Below are 14,870 nucleotides of genomic sequence, written 5' to 3' on the forward strand. Positions count from 1 at the left end.
GAGATGCAGTCCATATTGCAGGCTGCATTCCTTGATCTCCTGCCACAAGTGCTTCAAGTCTTCACTCTCAGCAAGCAAGATCGTGTCATCCACGTAATACAGGTTATTGAGGAGTGTTCCTCCAATCCTGATGCCACGTTTCTCTTCAAAGAGTCCAGCTTCTCAAATAATTTGCTCAGCATACAGATTCAGAATAAATAGATATGGAGAGAGAACACAACACTGACACTCCCTTCTTAATTTTAAACCATGCAGTGTTGTTCTGCTCTGTTAGCATAAGAGCCTCCTGGTCCAGATGCAGGTTTTGCATGAGCACAATTAAGGGCTCTAGGACTCTCATTCCTCTTAATGTCAGCCACAACTTGTCCACATAGCAAAATGTCTTTTCATATTGCATAAAGCACATGTGAACATTCTTCTGATATTCTTTACTTTTAGCCATCTGACATCAGCTGTGATATCCCTAGTGCAGTGGCCTCTTCTAAATCCTGCTTGAGCTTCTGGTATTTCCATATATATGTACTGTTACAGCCATTTTAAAATGACCTTCAAAAATTATGATTCTTGCGACTGGACCAATAGGAAACATCATGATGGATGGAGAAGAGATTGAATCTGTCAACAGCTTCATCTTGGTTGGATCCACAATTACCACTCTTGGTATGAGCAGTCAGAAAATAAGGAGATGGATTGCACTGGGAAAGTCTGCAGTTAGTGACCTTTCTACATTATGTCAGTTTGAGGACTAAGGTGCATTTGATTCAGGCCATGGATTTCTGATCACTTACTATGTACCTGAGAGCTGAACAATGAATAAGGATGACAGAAGAATTGATGCTTTTGAGCTATGGTATTGGAGAAGAGCATTGACCACCCCATGGATGGCCAAGAGAACAAATAGATATGTCTTGGAGATGATGCAGCCAGAGTGCTCTTGGAAGCGAGAATGATGAGGCCTCACCTCACATACTTCAAGCATATTGCTAAGAGGGGGCTATTCCTTGGAGAGAGACGTGATGCTTGGAAGGGTGGATGGTCTGCGAAGGAGAGGAAGATCCTCAACCAGATGGATTGACACAGTGACTGCCACAGTGGGTCCTAGTGTGTCAGGAAATGTGAAGATAGCACAGGACAGGACAGAGTTCAGATCTTTTGTTCTTAGGGTTGCTATAAGTCATACTCAACTTGACAGCACCTAACAACAACAACACCAATAAGGTGGAGGGAGTCCTGGTAGTTTAGTACTAAACCAAAAGATGAGTGGTTTGAATCTATCAGCCAATCCATGGAAGAAAAATGGGCAGGCTCCTCCAATAAAGACTTGCAGTCTCTGAAATCTGCTGGAGAACTGTTATGAATTGGAATTGATGACAGTGGATTTGGGGTTTGGATAATAAGGTGGAGAGGGAAGCAGTGATTCAGTGGTACAATTCTCCCCTTCTACATGACAGACCTGGGCTCAAGTCCTAGCCAGTGTCATCTATCAGCAGAGGCTTACACGTTGCCATGATTCTGAGCAAGTTCGAGCAGCAGCCCTTCCAGACTAAAAGAGATGAAGGCAAAAAGTCTGGTGATCTATTTTTAAAAATTAGCCAGTGGAAACCTTATGGATCACAGCAATCAGACCCCATTGCGCATGGGATAATATAAGTTGGATGCCAACTCAATAACTTCTAGAAATGACAAATAACATGAAGCACCTTTTTGTGTGCCGATTAACCATACAGGGAGATCTAGCAGTGTTACCTGTAAGGAGTTGTGCTGCTTATCCAAAGGCCTCACCTCTCTAGTGATTCAAATCCACCCGTGTTCCTCAGGCAAAGGATGGACAATCTCTTTCCATGTGATTTACCATCTTAGAAACATAATGGTGGGTCAACTATGGGTTGGTTCTGACCCAAGAGCAATGAGTTTGAGTTTTTGGAGTGTGTGTGTGTGTGTGAGTGTGTATCTCCCCCATCTTCCTAGCTGGAAACCAGAGCCAACCCACTGCCCACCAGTTGATTCTGACTTATAGAGACTTCGTGGGGTTTCCGAGGCTGTAGGTTGTTATAGGAGGAGATACATCCTTCTACCAAGGAGCAGCTGGTGGACTTGAATCTTTAGGTTAATTGGCCAATATGCTATACACGATGCCACCAGAGCTCCTTCCTTGGGGAAAGACATTCAGAATATACATTAACAGCCACAGTGGACTTGGGCACACCAGTTGTGAACAGGGTGCAGGACCAGCTCATGTTTGTTCTGTTGTATATAATAAGGTCAGGGTGAGTTGAGTCCAACTCTATGGTAACAAGTACGTAATAATCTATGGTAACAACTTTATGGTCATAACAGGTAACAACTCTATGGTAAAAATTCTATAACACTCTTTGGTAACAACTGCGTAACAATTCTACAGTAACAGTTGGGGAATACTTAACGAACTATCAGTTTACAGAGAAGCAGGCTAGGTTCAGGAAACCTATGAGGGCAGTTGGGAGCTTCAGCCACTGGGATGGGAAGAGAGTGATAAGAAGGGAGAGAGACCACCCCCCCTAACAAGAACTTTAGAGACTAGTCTCTATCAGAATCTGTTTATGCTGAGAGAGAAAAGGAAGGAATATGTTTATTCCTGGATTCTTCCTCTCTCTTCTTGTCTCCTGCTGAACCAATAGAACCAGAAAGCAAAATCAGGCTGTCCTTCCTGGACCCAGAGCAGTGCAGGAGTGTGAAAGATGTTTCTGCGAGGCAAAGGGTGCTGTTAGGCTGGATTCTCTAGAGAAGTGAAACCAAAAGCAACAAAACCACATATATTTATGACTGTAACAATGGGCTTGAGTGTATCAGAGATAATGATGATTGCCACAAGATAGAGCAAGATTCAGATCTGTTTTTCATAGGGTTGCTAACAACAATATATACATACATGTCTATGTCTTTATATACACATACGTGTACGTATACACAAAAATGTGATTATATATATATATATAATCTAGTCTTCTAGATGGTATAGCAGGGGTCTGTGCATTGCTGTACAGAGGTAACTTGTGGTTGTTGTGATGCTAAACACTGTGACACTGATGTGCTCAATGTGATAATGGTTACCCATGGTAGACAGTGTTTGATGGAGCTTCCAAATTAAAACAAGCTTGGAAGCAAGAATGGCATTCACTTCCGAAATGGCTTGCCTCCAGAAACTCTATGAACAGTGCTCAGAAAAGAGATAAGTCTTGAAGAAGGTGCAGCCAGAATGCTCCTTGGAGGCAAAGATGATGACGCTTCATCTCATATATTTTGGGCATGTTGCTAGGAGAGGTTATTCCTTGAAGAGGGACATCATGCTTGAAAAGGTGGAGGGACAGCAAAGAAGAGGAAGACCTTCAATCAGACGGATTGACACAGTGGCCACAGAAGTGGGCTTCAGTGTGTCAGAGATTGTGAGGATGACACAGGATAGAACAAGGTTCAGATCTGTTGTTCATAGGGTTGCTATGAATTGTACTCCACTCGATGGCATCTAGCAACAACAATGACAATGCCAGTATTTTTAAATAGGAGATTTTTCTTTAAAAAACCAGATCCATATTGTTAGCCACTCATGAAATATTTCATGAGTTTGTACTCCTGCAAGGTGACCCTCAACTGTCACAGGAGCTGTTGGCTGCCAGTGCACTGTCGGGGAGCACTCAGTGGCCAGCCAGAAGGGCCAGGCTTGGAACCCCCAGCTGCTCCGTGGGAGACAGATGAAGAGGTCTGCTCCCGTGGAGTGTAACAGCCTCGGAAGCACATGGGACAGTTCTGCTCTGTTCTGGAGGGTCATTTTGAGTTGTAATCAACTCAATGGAAGTAGGTTTTTGGCTTAGTTGTCGTTAGTTGCCTTCTAATTGATCTAGAGTCAGTTTGATTCCTGGCAATCCCACGTGTGCAAAGAAAATGGCTCTACAGGATTTTCAAGGCCTTGATCTTCAGAGCAGATGGCAAGTGCTGTCTTCCTGATGGGCTTCTGGCACCAGGCTCTTGACTGGAAGCCAAATGCTTAACCATTTCCATTCCCTAGCAACTCCTTTTGTGTGTTGGTACTGAAGAGCGGCAATGTCAGTTTGAAGACTAAGGTGTGCTTGGGTCAGACCATGGTCTTTGCAGTTATTTCCTATGCATCTGAAAGCTGGATAGTGACTAAGGATGACAGTGTAAGAGTCAATGCCTTTGAGTTATGGTGTTGGAGAAGAGTACTGGATATCCTAAAAAGGGCTAAAAGAACAAACGAGTCCTGGAGACGGTGAAGCCAGGATGCTCCTTGAGGCAAGGATGTTGAAACTCCATCTCACATACTTTGGGTATGTGCGATTTCCTGCCTCTGGACACCTGCTGGAGGGTCAGCTATGAGTCAGTTCTGACTTGATAGCATGTGACAGTGACTCCTTTAGGAGGTCCACGAGGAGCCCTGGTGGTGCAGGAGCGAAATCCTCAGCTGCTAACTAATGGGGTTGCAGTTTGAGCTCAGGAACCATTTCCTCTGCATACAGCTTTGGAAACCTTGTGGGTAGGTTCGTTTTCTCATTTCACTTGACCTGCCTGACCTCTGTGGGAGAGTTTGTAACCCCTACTCCATTCAGGTAAGATTGTAATATCCAAAACTGAACTCCTGTGTGTTCTTTGTTAAGGTCACCTTCATATGGGGCTATTAATACAGAGTACGTCTTTTGGTTTTCTTTGGGTGTCATGCTAGTTTCCTCGAGCTGCCATGACAATACACAGTTAACCTGGTGCCCTCCAGCAGTAGAGTTTTACTCGCTCAGTTCTTGACACTGCTGTTGCTGCTATTAAGTGTTGCAGAAGCGACTCTGACTTGCAGCACCCTTGCGTAGAGCCAAGCAGCTCTCCGACGCAGCCCATCTCTCATCTTACTGTAGGCCTTCCTCTCTTCTGCAGACCTGCAACTTTTCCAAGTGTGATAACCTTTTCCAGTGACTGGTCCCCACTGAAAACATGCCCCCATAGGTGAGATGAAGCCTCACCATCCTTGCTTCTAAGGAACATTTTGGCTACACTTCTCTCTAGCCAGATTTGTGAATTCTTCTTGCAGCCCATACAATATTCAATATTCTTTGCCAACATCACCATTCAAAGGCGTCAGTTCTTTGTTAGTCTTCCACAGTCACAGTCTGGAGGCTAGAAGTCTAAAGTCAAAGTGCCAACAGGGCCATGCTCCCTTTGAAGCCTTTAGAGGGGGCATCACCAATTCGCATTAGCAGGTGCATTGAAATAAAACTAGCAAATAAACAACACTCTCATGGATCCCTCTCTCCCAGCATGAGTGTTCAGCCTTCCCAGGTCCCCAGAACTCTTTGAAGAAACCATGATCTAGTGCAGGTCACGGTTTTACAAATGGGAAGATGGTGTGGAGATGACCTTGTGAACACACACAACCATCTGGCCATCAGTAGACATGAGAATGAACCTAGGGGTCCTCACTTTCAGGGCAGCACTCAGCACCCCTCTAAGTATGGACCATTTGGGCTTCAAGATTGGCCAAAATTAGCAGTTTGGCATGGACATGAGCCTAACTACCAAATACCTAAAGCAGCATCTTTTCTGTCATTACTTCTTTATGTGAGAGCAAAGATGATGTATTTACATAGTTTTCCTTCCTGCACAAAACTCACATTTAAGTAAGCAAGCCATTACAAGTCATTACAATTTACTGGAAATATTTGGAGTTCTGGTGGCCTATTGTTAAAGACATTGTGCTGTCAACCCCAAGTCATGTGGTTTGAATCCACTGCCTGTTCCTACAGAGTAAGATGAGACATCTCCTCTTGGGCCATTTATGGTCTCTGAACATCCACTGGAGAGTCGGCTCTGCGTCAGTTCTGACTCAATAGCAATGAGTACTTTATTAAAACTGGAGGCAACAGTCAAGATGCAACATGAAATAAATAAATACAGATTGGTCAGTTGACCTAATAATGTATATTTTCTGTTGCATGAGTAAAACATTACTGTACACTCAATGGTGTCATCAAAGATGTACATGTTTATGAGAAAATACCTTCTGAAATATTTCAGTGGTTAAATGGGCGCTAGCAATATAAATCTGTGCTCTTGCACTAATGCTGTTATTGTTGTTTGGTGTCTTTGAGGTGTCTGACTTATAAGGACTCTGTATTACAGCACAATCCTATTCTAGAGTCCCTGTGTAGAGCAGAAGAAAACACTGCCCAATCTTGCACCACAGGACCAAAAAAAAAAATAAAAAAAAAAAATCCTGAAGGCACAAAAACATGAGCATGATGCTGAGTCTACCAAATCACAGCATGACTTTCATCTGCATGACAAAGAAAATTATCACCAGGTCATAATTGTGTGCCTGCTACAGTTGGGACCAAAGAATTGGGCGAAGGACCAGAATTGTCATATACACACAAGGGCTCCGGGGCTTCGACCCTGTAGCTATGTGGCTATTACCAAGCAGCCCAGAGTCATAGACGCTTGCTTGGCTTAAACTAGGTTATTGGTGCAAATCATTAAGGACACAGCCAGCCAAGCTTAATGGAGAGCTGGCCCTTCCTAGGCTGACACTGGCGGTTGTAATCTACTTTCAACTGGACTTTTCCTGAGGTCACCATCATTCCCTGGGCTTGCCCATAATTGCTAAGCTCAGGCACATGATGAGCTTAATGACCAGAAAGGACTTGAATGGTATGTAAACTCTTGTGGAGACCTAAAGTGGAGATAGGGTGCTTCAGCTTCCCACAAACCAAGTGCTCTAGAATGTAAGCTCAAACACAGGGCTGCGTAGCTCTCTAGATGTATTCTGAAGGGAGCTCTATAGTGCCTTGTGCTGCTAACCAAAAGGGAATTTATGACCTTTTAATTGTATCTCAATAAAGCTGTTATTAAATATATATATGTAAGCCCAAGAGGTCCTGAGCTGTTTTCTTTTAAGCAAGTGAGGTGGAAGTTGGACACATTTCTTTCCCATTGGTGAGAACTGAGTCACATGTCTACTTCTGACCAATGGGGATGCAAGAGTGTAGCGTCCTGATGCTCAACTCAAAAGCTGCTGTTCTGAGCAGAATATGGGGGAGATGTGGCTCCTTTGCTTGAGCTAGCTTCATCCACTCCCTCCTGGGTCCTGTCCTCAGTCTTTTCCTGGGGCTACCTGCTGCCACTTAGTTCTTTCTGTATTACTTTCCACATAGCAGCCAGAGAGATTCTTGAAATCCAGCCCTCACCTAATGTCCCCACTTCTTAAACCCTCCTTGACTCCCATTGGTAACTGGCAGTGCTCTGGTGGCGTAGTGGGTCAGGAGTTCTGTTGCCAACCCAAAGTCATGCAGTTTGAATCCACAGGAACAAGTTGGGCAATCTCCTCCCACATGATTTATGCCTCTGCAAACCTGCTAGGAGGTCAGTTAATGGCACATAACAACAACCACCACCACTGGTCTGAGTGAGGGAAAGACATGGCCCTGACCAAGCCCTGGGGTGCGATGATTAAGAGCTGGGCTGCTAACCCAGGTGACTGAAACCCAGCAGCTCAGTAGAAGAAATATGTGTCAGGTCAACTTTGGGGAAACCGTATGGGGCAGTTCTACTCTGTCCTATAGAGTTGTTATAAACTGAAATCAACTTCTCAGGCTGGTGGTGCAATGGTTAAGTGCTGAACTGCTTGCTAATCCAAACTGGACTATTGGTGGGTTGGTTCTAAACCACCAACCACTCTGAGGAAGAAAAATGAGGCATCCACCTTCAGTCAAGATGGACAGCCTTGGAAATACTAAGGGGCACCTCTATTCTGTCTTATAGGGAGTTGGATTAACAAAGCGACTGTAGCAATGGACCCAAGTGTGTTAGAGATGGTAAGGATGGAACAGGATAAAGCAGGTTGTTCGTAGATCACTATGAGTGTCAGTTGACTCGATGGCAGATAACAATAATAATAATATGAGTTGAATTGACTGGGCTGCTAGGGGCAGAACTGTGGCAGACACAGAGTAGATGCTCGAGAAATACTTATGACTCAGCAACAATAGCAAAGTTCAACAGGGCAGCAAACAAGAAGTGCTGGCAGGGTTGTGGAGAGATTGGAACTCTTATTCACTACTAGTGGGAATGGTACAACCACTATGAAAGGCGGCTGGAGCTTTCTCAGAAAGTTGGAAATAGACATACCATTTGACCCAGCAAGTCCACTACTAGGAATATACCCTAAAGAAACCAGATCTGCCACCCAAACAGATGTGTGCATCACCCTTAATTATTGCTGTGTTATTCACAATAGCAAAGAGATGGAACCAACCCAAGTACTCATCAAGAAATGAATGGATAGAAAATGATGGTATAGTCACACAATGGAATACTATGCAGCACTGAAAAACAAGGAACTTATAAAAGATTACACAGCATAGGTAACCCTGGAAGACATTATGAGTGAAATATCTCAGTCATGAAACACTGCATAACACCACAGTTATAAAATAGGACTGACATTGGGTTGGAGAGAAACAGAAAAGAGGGGATAAATAATGAACACTGCATTGGAACAGATAAAGGAAAGCACTGTTTAAAAGGAATATGTGATTAGACATTGTTTGCGTGACAACAGTCCAGAATCAGAGGTGCATAGCAAAGTGGACAGGGAGAGGGGAGGGAGGAAATTATGCCATAATGAATGAATATTTCTTTTTTTTTTTTTAAGTGAATTAGTGGGGTTAGGGAGGAAAATGTGCAACAATGAATGAATGAAAATCCAATTTTTATGTAAACTTTTGTTAAAATCACAATTAAAAGGAAAAAATAAAAATAACTTATTAATAGGAAAAAAGAAAAATAAGGAGCTGACAGGGGCAAAGGTGGTGTTATTAGTTAGAACTTCGAAGAACCAGGAGGCTGTCTTCAGCTGAGGCAATCACCTGTTCAGAGAGCTGGGCCTGAGCTGGGTTGGGTAAGGGAGATGCAGGGGTTGTGTTGGCCGCACTGGGGGTCTCACCTGGATCTGTCCTCCAGATGAGCGGGAGGCGGTGCAGAAGAAAACCTTCACCAAGTGGGTGAACTCGCACCTTGCCCGTGTGGGCTGCCACATCGGGGACCTCTATGCAGACCTCCGCGACGGCTTCGTGCTCACCCGGCTCCTTGAAGTGCTGTCTGGGGAGCAGCTGGTAAGAGGGCCTGAAATGGGATGCAGGGAGGATGGAGGTAGGCGGGGCAGCACAGTGCTGAGCTGCGGGTTGGGCATCTCTGGAAAACTAGGTTCTAAGCAGCAGGTCTTGCCCAGGTGGATCTTCCCAGTAGGGACTTGGTGGAAGGGCCTTCTTTGGAAGAAGGGGTTTTGTGGAACTTGGTTTCGGGTAGCCTTGCGCGAACCAGAACTCTGTTGTAGTAGTTTCGCTAGGATCAGGGGCAGGACTCTGGAACACTTCCAGAAGGGGTGGGATAGTTGGAGAAGAGAGATTTTGAGACAGGGTGGAACCCGGGCTCTACAGTAGCAAGGGGCAGGCTTGTGAAAATGGAAAGAACTCTCTTTTGTTCTGTGAGTAGACTTTACTGGAAGGAGGAAGCTTGGGCCCTGTGCATCTGGGATGCTACAGAGCACAGAGGGAACTACTTTTTAGGGGCATGGCTTGCTGCATTAATGGGAGTTGTGTTTCTGACCTTGGATGGGACGCTCACAGGCCTAGAGGTTCAGAGGCCTGGAGTTTGGCGTTGTGGGGCTTGCCTGGAAGGTAGGAACAAAGGCTACTAAAAAGTTATTGATGTTATGTGCCATCAAGTCGCCTGTGACTCATAGCGACCTTATGTATAACGGCCTTAAACCCTGCTCTATCCTGTGCCAATTTCACTGTATCTGACACACCTACTCCAATTACCCCAGTCACTGAATCAATCCACCTCATAGAGGGTCTTCCTCTCCTTCGCTGTCCCTTCACCCTCCCAAGCATGACGTCCTTCTCCAAGGATTGGTAACTCCTTGGAGCATGTTCAAAGTATGTCAGACGAAGTTTCAGAGTCCTCGCCTCCAAAGAGAAACCTGGTTTAACCCTCTCTGGCATGAATCTGTTTGTTTTCTTAGCAGTCCTTGGTATATTCAATACTCTTCTCCAACACCACAGCTCAAAGGCATCAATTCTCCTTCTATCCTCCCTAGTCATTGTCCAGCTCTGACGCAAAGCAAGTGATTGCAAAGACCATGATCTGTATCAGGTGCACCTTAGTCTCCAGACTGACATCATTGCTCTTCACTACTTTGGAGAAGTCCCTAATAGCAGACTTTCCCATCGCAATATGCCTTTAAATTTCTTGGCTGCTGGTGCCAAGAGTGTTGACTGTGGAGCCAAGCAAACTGAAGCTGTCAATAATTTCAATCTCTTCACCATCTATCATGATGCTGTCAATTGGCCCAGTGGTGAGACTTTGTTTTCTTGATATTTAGCCTCAATCCCTGTTTAAGGCTGCAGTCCTTGACCTGCAGCAAGTGCTTCAGGTCCTCCTCAGTTTCAGCAAGCAGGGTTGTGTCATCTGCATAACACAGATTGTTGATGAATCTTCCTCCAATCCTGATGCCACATTTCTCCTCATAGAGCCCAGCCCCCGGATAATCTGTTCTGCATATAGATTGAAAAAAGTATGGAGTTAGGACACATCCCTGGGGTACATCCTTCCCAATTTTGAACCATGCAGTGTTTCCCTGCTCTGTTCTGACAATTGCCTCCTAGTCCAAGTATAGGTTTCGCATTAGCCCAATCACATGTTCTGGTATTCTTATTCTTCTCAGAGTCAGCCACAGTTTGTTGTGATCCACACAGTCAAACATCTTTGCATAATCAATGAAACACATTCTTCTGATACTCCCTGCTTTCAGCCAAGATCTATCTAGCATTAGCTACAATATTCCTAGTACCATGACCCCTTCTAAATCCAGCCTGCCTGAACTCGCTCAGCATTTCTTAAGCTCAAGGAACTGAAGAACAAATTCAAACCTCGAGTTGCTATACTTAAGGATGCTTTGGGCAGAATACTAAATGATCCAAGAAGTATTAAAAGATGGGAAGAGTATACAGAGTCATTGTACTGAAAGGAATTGGCTGACACTGAAGAATTTAATGAAACAACATATGAGTGAGAGTGTATGATGATGAAGGAAGAAGTTCAAGCGGCTTTGAAGGAATTGGCAAAAAATAAGGCCCAAGGAATTGATGGTATACCAATTGACATATTTCAACTAAAAGATGCTGCCCTAAATGTGCTCACCAAGTTGTGTCAAGAAATTTGGAGGACAACCACTTGGCCAACTGACTGGAAGAGATCTATATATTTGTTCTCATTCCAAAGAAAGGTGATCCAACAGAGTGTGGAAATTATCGAACAATATAATTGATATCACATTCAAGCAAGATTCTGCTGAAGATTATCCAAAAATGACTGGAACAGCACATCAACAGAGAACTAGAAGGGATAATGCTACAGAATTTGTGTACTGGCTGGGTGTGACTTGTTTGGGATGGGCGTTGCTCTAAGCAGGCTCCACCCACCTTCTACCAAAGAGAGTCTAGTGTGGGTATGAAATAAGACGAAAAATTTGAGGACTAGGGCAGAGAACCAATGGGATGAGCAGAATTATGACTACAGGCGAGCGTGGGGCGTCACTGTAGGAGGCGTGGTTAGAGCAATAGGAAAGGACCTACTGCAGGGCTTTTGTGGTTTAGCAGTAACAAGCGGCTCTGCAATCCCAAAGGTAACTGGTTCAAATCCACCAGCCACTGCTCAGGAGAAAGACGGGCAGTCTCCTCTAGGCTGTGAGTTGGTTGTGACGTGATGGTACATAACAACTTGCTATGAGATCAACGGGGATAGGTTTGTTCTTTAGTTGGTTTTCTGTGGGAAGAGATAGAGCTTCTTTAGAAGAGATTTTGCGTCTTGAACATGGCAAGAGGAGCACCAGGACTTCATAACAAGGAATATTCGTTATTTCACTGACATGAGGTGTGAGAAAGGATAGATCTGTGGTTTGGACCAGGTTGACAGTAACTGGTAGTGGAAGGGGTGAAGGTTGCTGTTTTGTAATAAGGAAACTTGGATATGATCTGTGGACAAACTCTGAGCTTGGGATGTTCTGGGAGTGACTGTGGAAGGGGACATGGTTTACCTGGAAAGGGCAAGGTGGGATATGATCAGGATTAGCCTCTCCCAGGAACAGGACTTATTTGAAATGGGTGGAGCCTGGGCTTTGCATGCTCTTGATAAAGTCTCTGACTGCATAATGCCCCGTCCCCCCTAGCCGAGGCCCACGCGCGGCCGCATGCGGATCCACTCACTGGAGAACGTGGACAAGGCCCTGCAGTTTCTGAAGGAGCAGCGTGTGCACCTGGAGAATGTGGGTTCTCATGACATCGTGGACGGGAACCACCGGCTGACCCTAGGACTGGTCTGGACTATCATCCTGCGCTTCCAGGTGAGCCCCCAGAAACCCTATCCAGCCCTCCCCTCACAGTGGGACCTTCGAGGGGCACTTCTCTACCCACTCACCCATTAATTCACTCATTTATCTATTCCAAAATGAATAACTATTGCCAACTGTGAGCACTCATAAATTCTCTCTATGCTGGGAACTGTTTTAAGCACTTTTTTTTTAATTCATTGTTGCACGTTTTCTCCCCTTTCTCCTCTCCTCCCACCCCCACTCAACAATGCAGCCGTTATTCCAGATTTTTCTTATACATATAATGAATAATCATATATTCCTTTCAGTCAGTTCTTCCCCTTCCCCTCATCTGTTCTAAAGCAGTGTTCATTATCTATCTACTCTTTCCCCATTCCCTCCCCAACTCCTACACGTCTGTCCTATTGGTAATAGCTGTGTGATACAGTATTTGTCCTTTGTGACTGAGATATTTCATTTAGTATAATGTCTTCCAGGCTCACTCATATTGTGCAATGTTTTGCTATTTCGCTGTTTTTCAATGCTGAGTAATATTCCATTGTTTGACTGTATCATCAATTTTCTATCCATTCGTTTGTTGATGGATACTTGGGTTGCTTCTATCTCTTTGCTATTGTGAATATTGCAGCAATAAACATGGATGTGCAAGGGTTTGAGTTGTGGGTATGGTTACTTTAGGGTATATTCCCAGTAGTGGAATTTCTGGGCAAATGATATTTCTATTTCCAACTTTTTGAGAAAGTGCCAGACCACCTTCCATAGTGATTGTATCATTTTTTATTTCCATCAGCAATGAGTAAGAGTTTAAATCTCTCCACAGCCTCTCCAGCATTTGTTGTTTGCTGCCCTATTGAGCTGTTATTGTTGGTGGGGTGAGATGATATATCTCATAGTTGTTTTGTTTTGTATTTCTCTAATAGTTAGGGATTTTGAACAATTCTTCATGTGTTTTATTGCAATCTGAATGTCTTCTTTGATGAAATGTCTATTTATATCCTGTTCCCATTTTGTGATTGGGTTGTTTACCTTTTTCCTGTTGAGGTACTGGAGTGAGTATTCTATAAAGTTTAGGTAACATATGTCATTGCCAAATATTTTTTCCCAATCTATAGCTTTCCTTATTACCCTGTTGGAGAAGGTTTTTGATGTAGTTAGGGACTTGATTCTTAGAAGATCCCATGCATCTGTTTTATTCTTTCCTGGTTGTAGATGTTTTAAGCACTTTCAACATTTAACCTGCACCCAGTCCCAACTCAACTCACTGTTGTCGGGTCGATTCTGATCCACAGTAACCCTCCATCAGGTTTATCAGTTCGTGAATCTTTATGGGAGGAGAAGTGATAGAGTCAAACCAACTACCTTTCAGCTAGCAGCCCCAAACACAACACACTCTGCTACCAAGGCTCCTTTGAATCTTCACAGCATGTGTGTGTTTACCCACCAGCATTGAGTTAATTCCTCTTCACAGTAACTCTGCATAGGGTTTCCAAGGCTGCAAATTGTTAGAGGAGGAGACTGCATAATGTCCACTTTCCTCACACAATAAACTATGCATGACCTCCTGACTCATATGTTATATTCTTTTTTTTATCCCAAGGAGCCCTGGTGGACCAATAGATAGGCCCCTTGCCCCTTTGTGAGAAGAAGATGTGGCCATCTGCTTCCCTAAGGATGACATCCTTGGAAACACCACTGGGCAGTTCTGTGATGTCCTCTGGGGTTGCTATGAGTTAAAATCAACTCAGTGGCAATGGGTATTTTTACCTCATTTTTAAAATGAGAAACTGAGACTCAAAGAGATTAAGTAACATGGCCAAGGTCACAGGTGACACACACAAGGTGTGGTGGAGCTACAAGTCCAATCTAGGCAATCAGGCTCCGGCAGAGAAACAGACATGATATTTGCCTTCATGGAGTTTACGTTAGCTGGGGTGGGGGGGAGGGAAGCCAGCAATAAACAGACACGTGAATAAATAAAAAAGCACCAGCTCTGGGCAGGGAAGTGAAAAGAGCTATGCAGAAAAGAAGCAGTATGCAGAGAGCTGCTGTTGGGACGACCCTCGTGACGACTGTGTAGCCACATGTCAACCTCACAGCCATGATTCCATCACCACAACTGTCTCACTAAAGCTCTCCCCTGCTTTCACTGACCTTGTACTTCATTAAACACGCTGTCCTCCTGCAGCCCCACATCCCATCTGAGGACACACCCCAAACAAGCAAGTCTGTCCATGTTCTGTTGTGATCCAGAAGGCTTTCTATAGCCTAATTTCCATAAATAGATCTACAGACCTTTCTTCCTTGTCTCTTAGTCTGGAAGCTCTTTTGAAACCTTTCTTCCATGGGGGAAAATGCCTTACTATCAAATTGAACCGAATTCATTGTGACCCTCCATTGGGTTTTCAAGGCTGTAAATCTTTGTGGGAGGAGATGGTCTATCTTC

General features: G+C 44.2%; 1 protein-coding gene across 1 annotated transcript in view; it reads left to right on the forward strand.

Moving 5' to 3' along the window:
- The window catches only part of SPTBN4 (spectrin, beta, non-erythrocytic 4), a 132,468-nt gene that overhangs the window by 36,230 nt on the left and 81,368 nt on the right, over positions 1–14,870 (forward strand). Inside the window, exons 3-4 of the mRNA XM_006900898.1 lie at positions 8,998–9,149; positions 12,266–12,439. Coding sequence (XP_006900960.1) covers positions 8,998–9,149; positions 12,266–12,439 — 326 coding nt within the window. The remainder of the gene's footprint in view (positions 1–8,997; positions 9,150–12,265; positions 12,440–14,870) is intronic.

This window comes from Elephantulus edwardii, unplaced genomic scaffold (assembly GCF_000299155.1).
Source record: "Elephantulus edwardii isolate Elephantulus edwardi_28Jun2011 unplaced genomic scaffold, EleEdw1.0 scaffold00302, whole genome shotgun sequence".
Classification (NCBI taxonomy): Eukaryota; Metazoa; Chordata; class Mammalia; order Macroscelidea; family Macroscelididae; genus Elephantulus; species Elephantulus edwardii.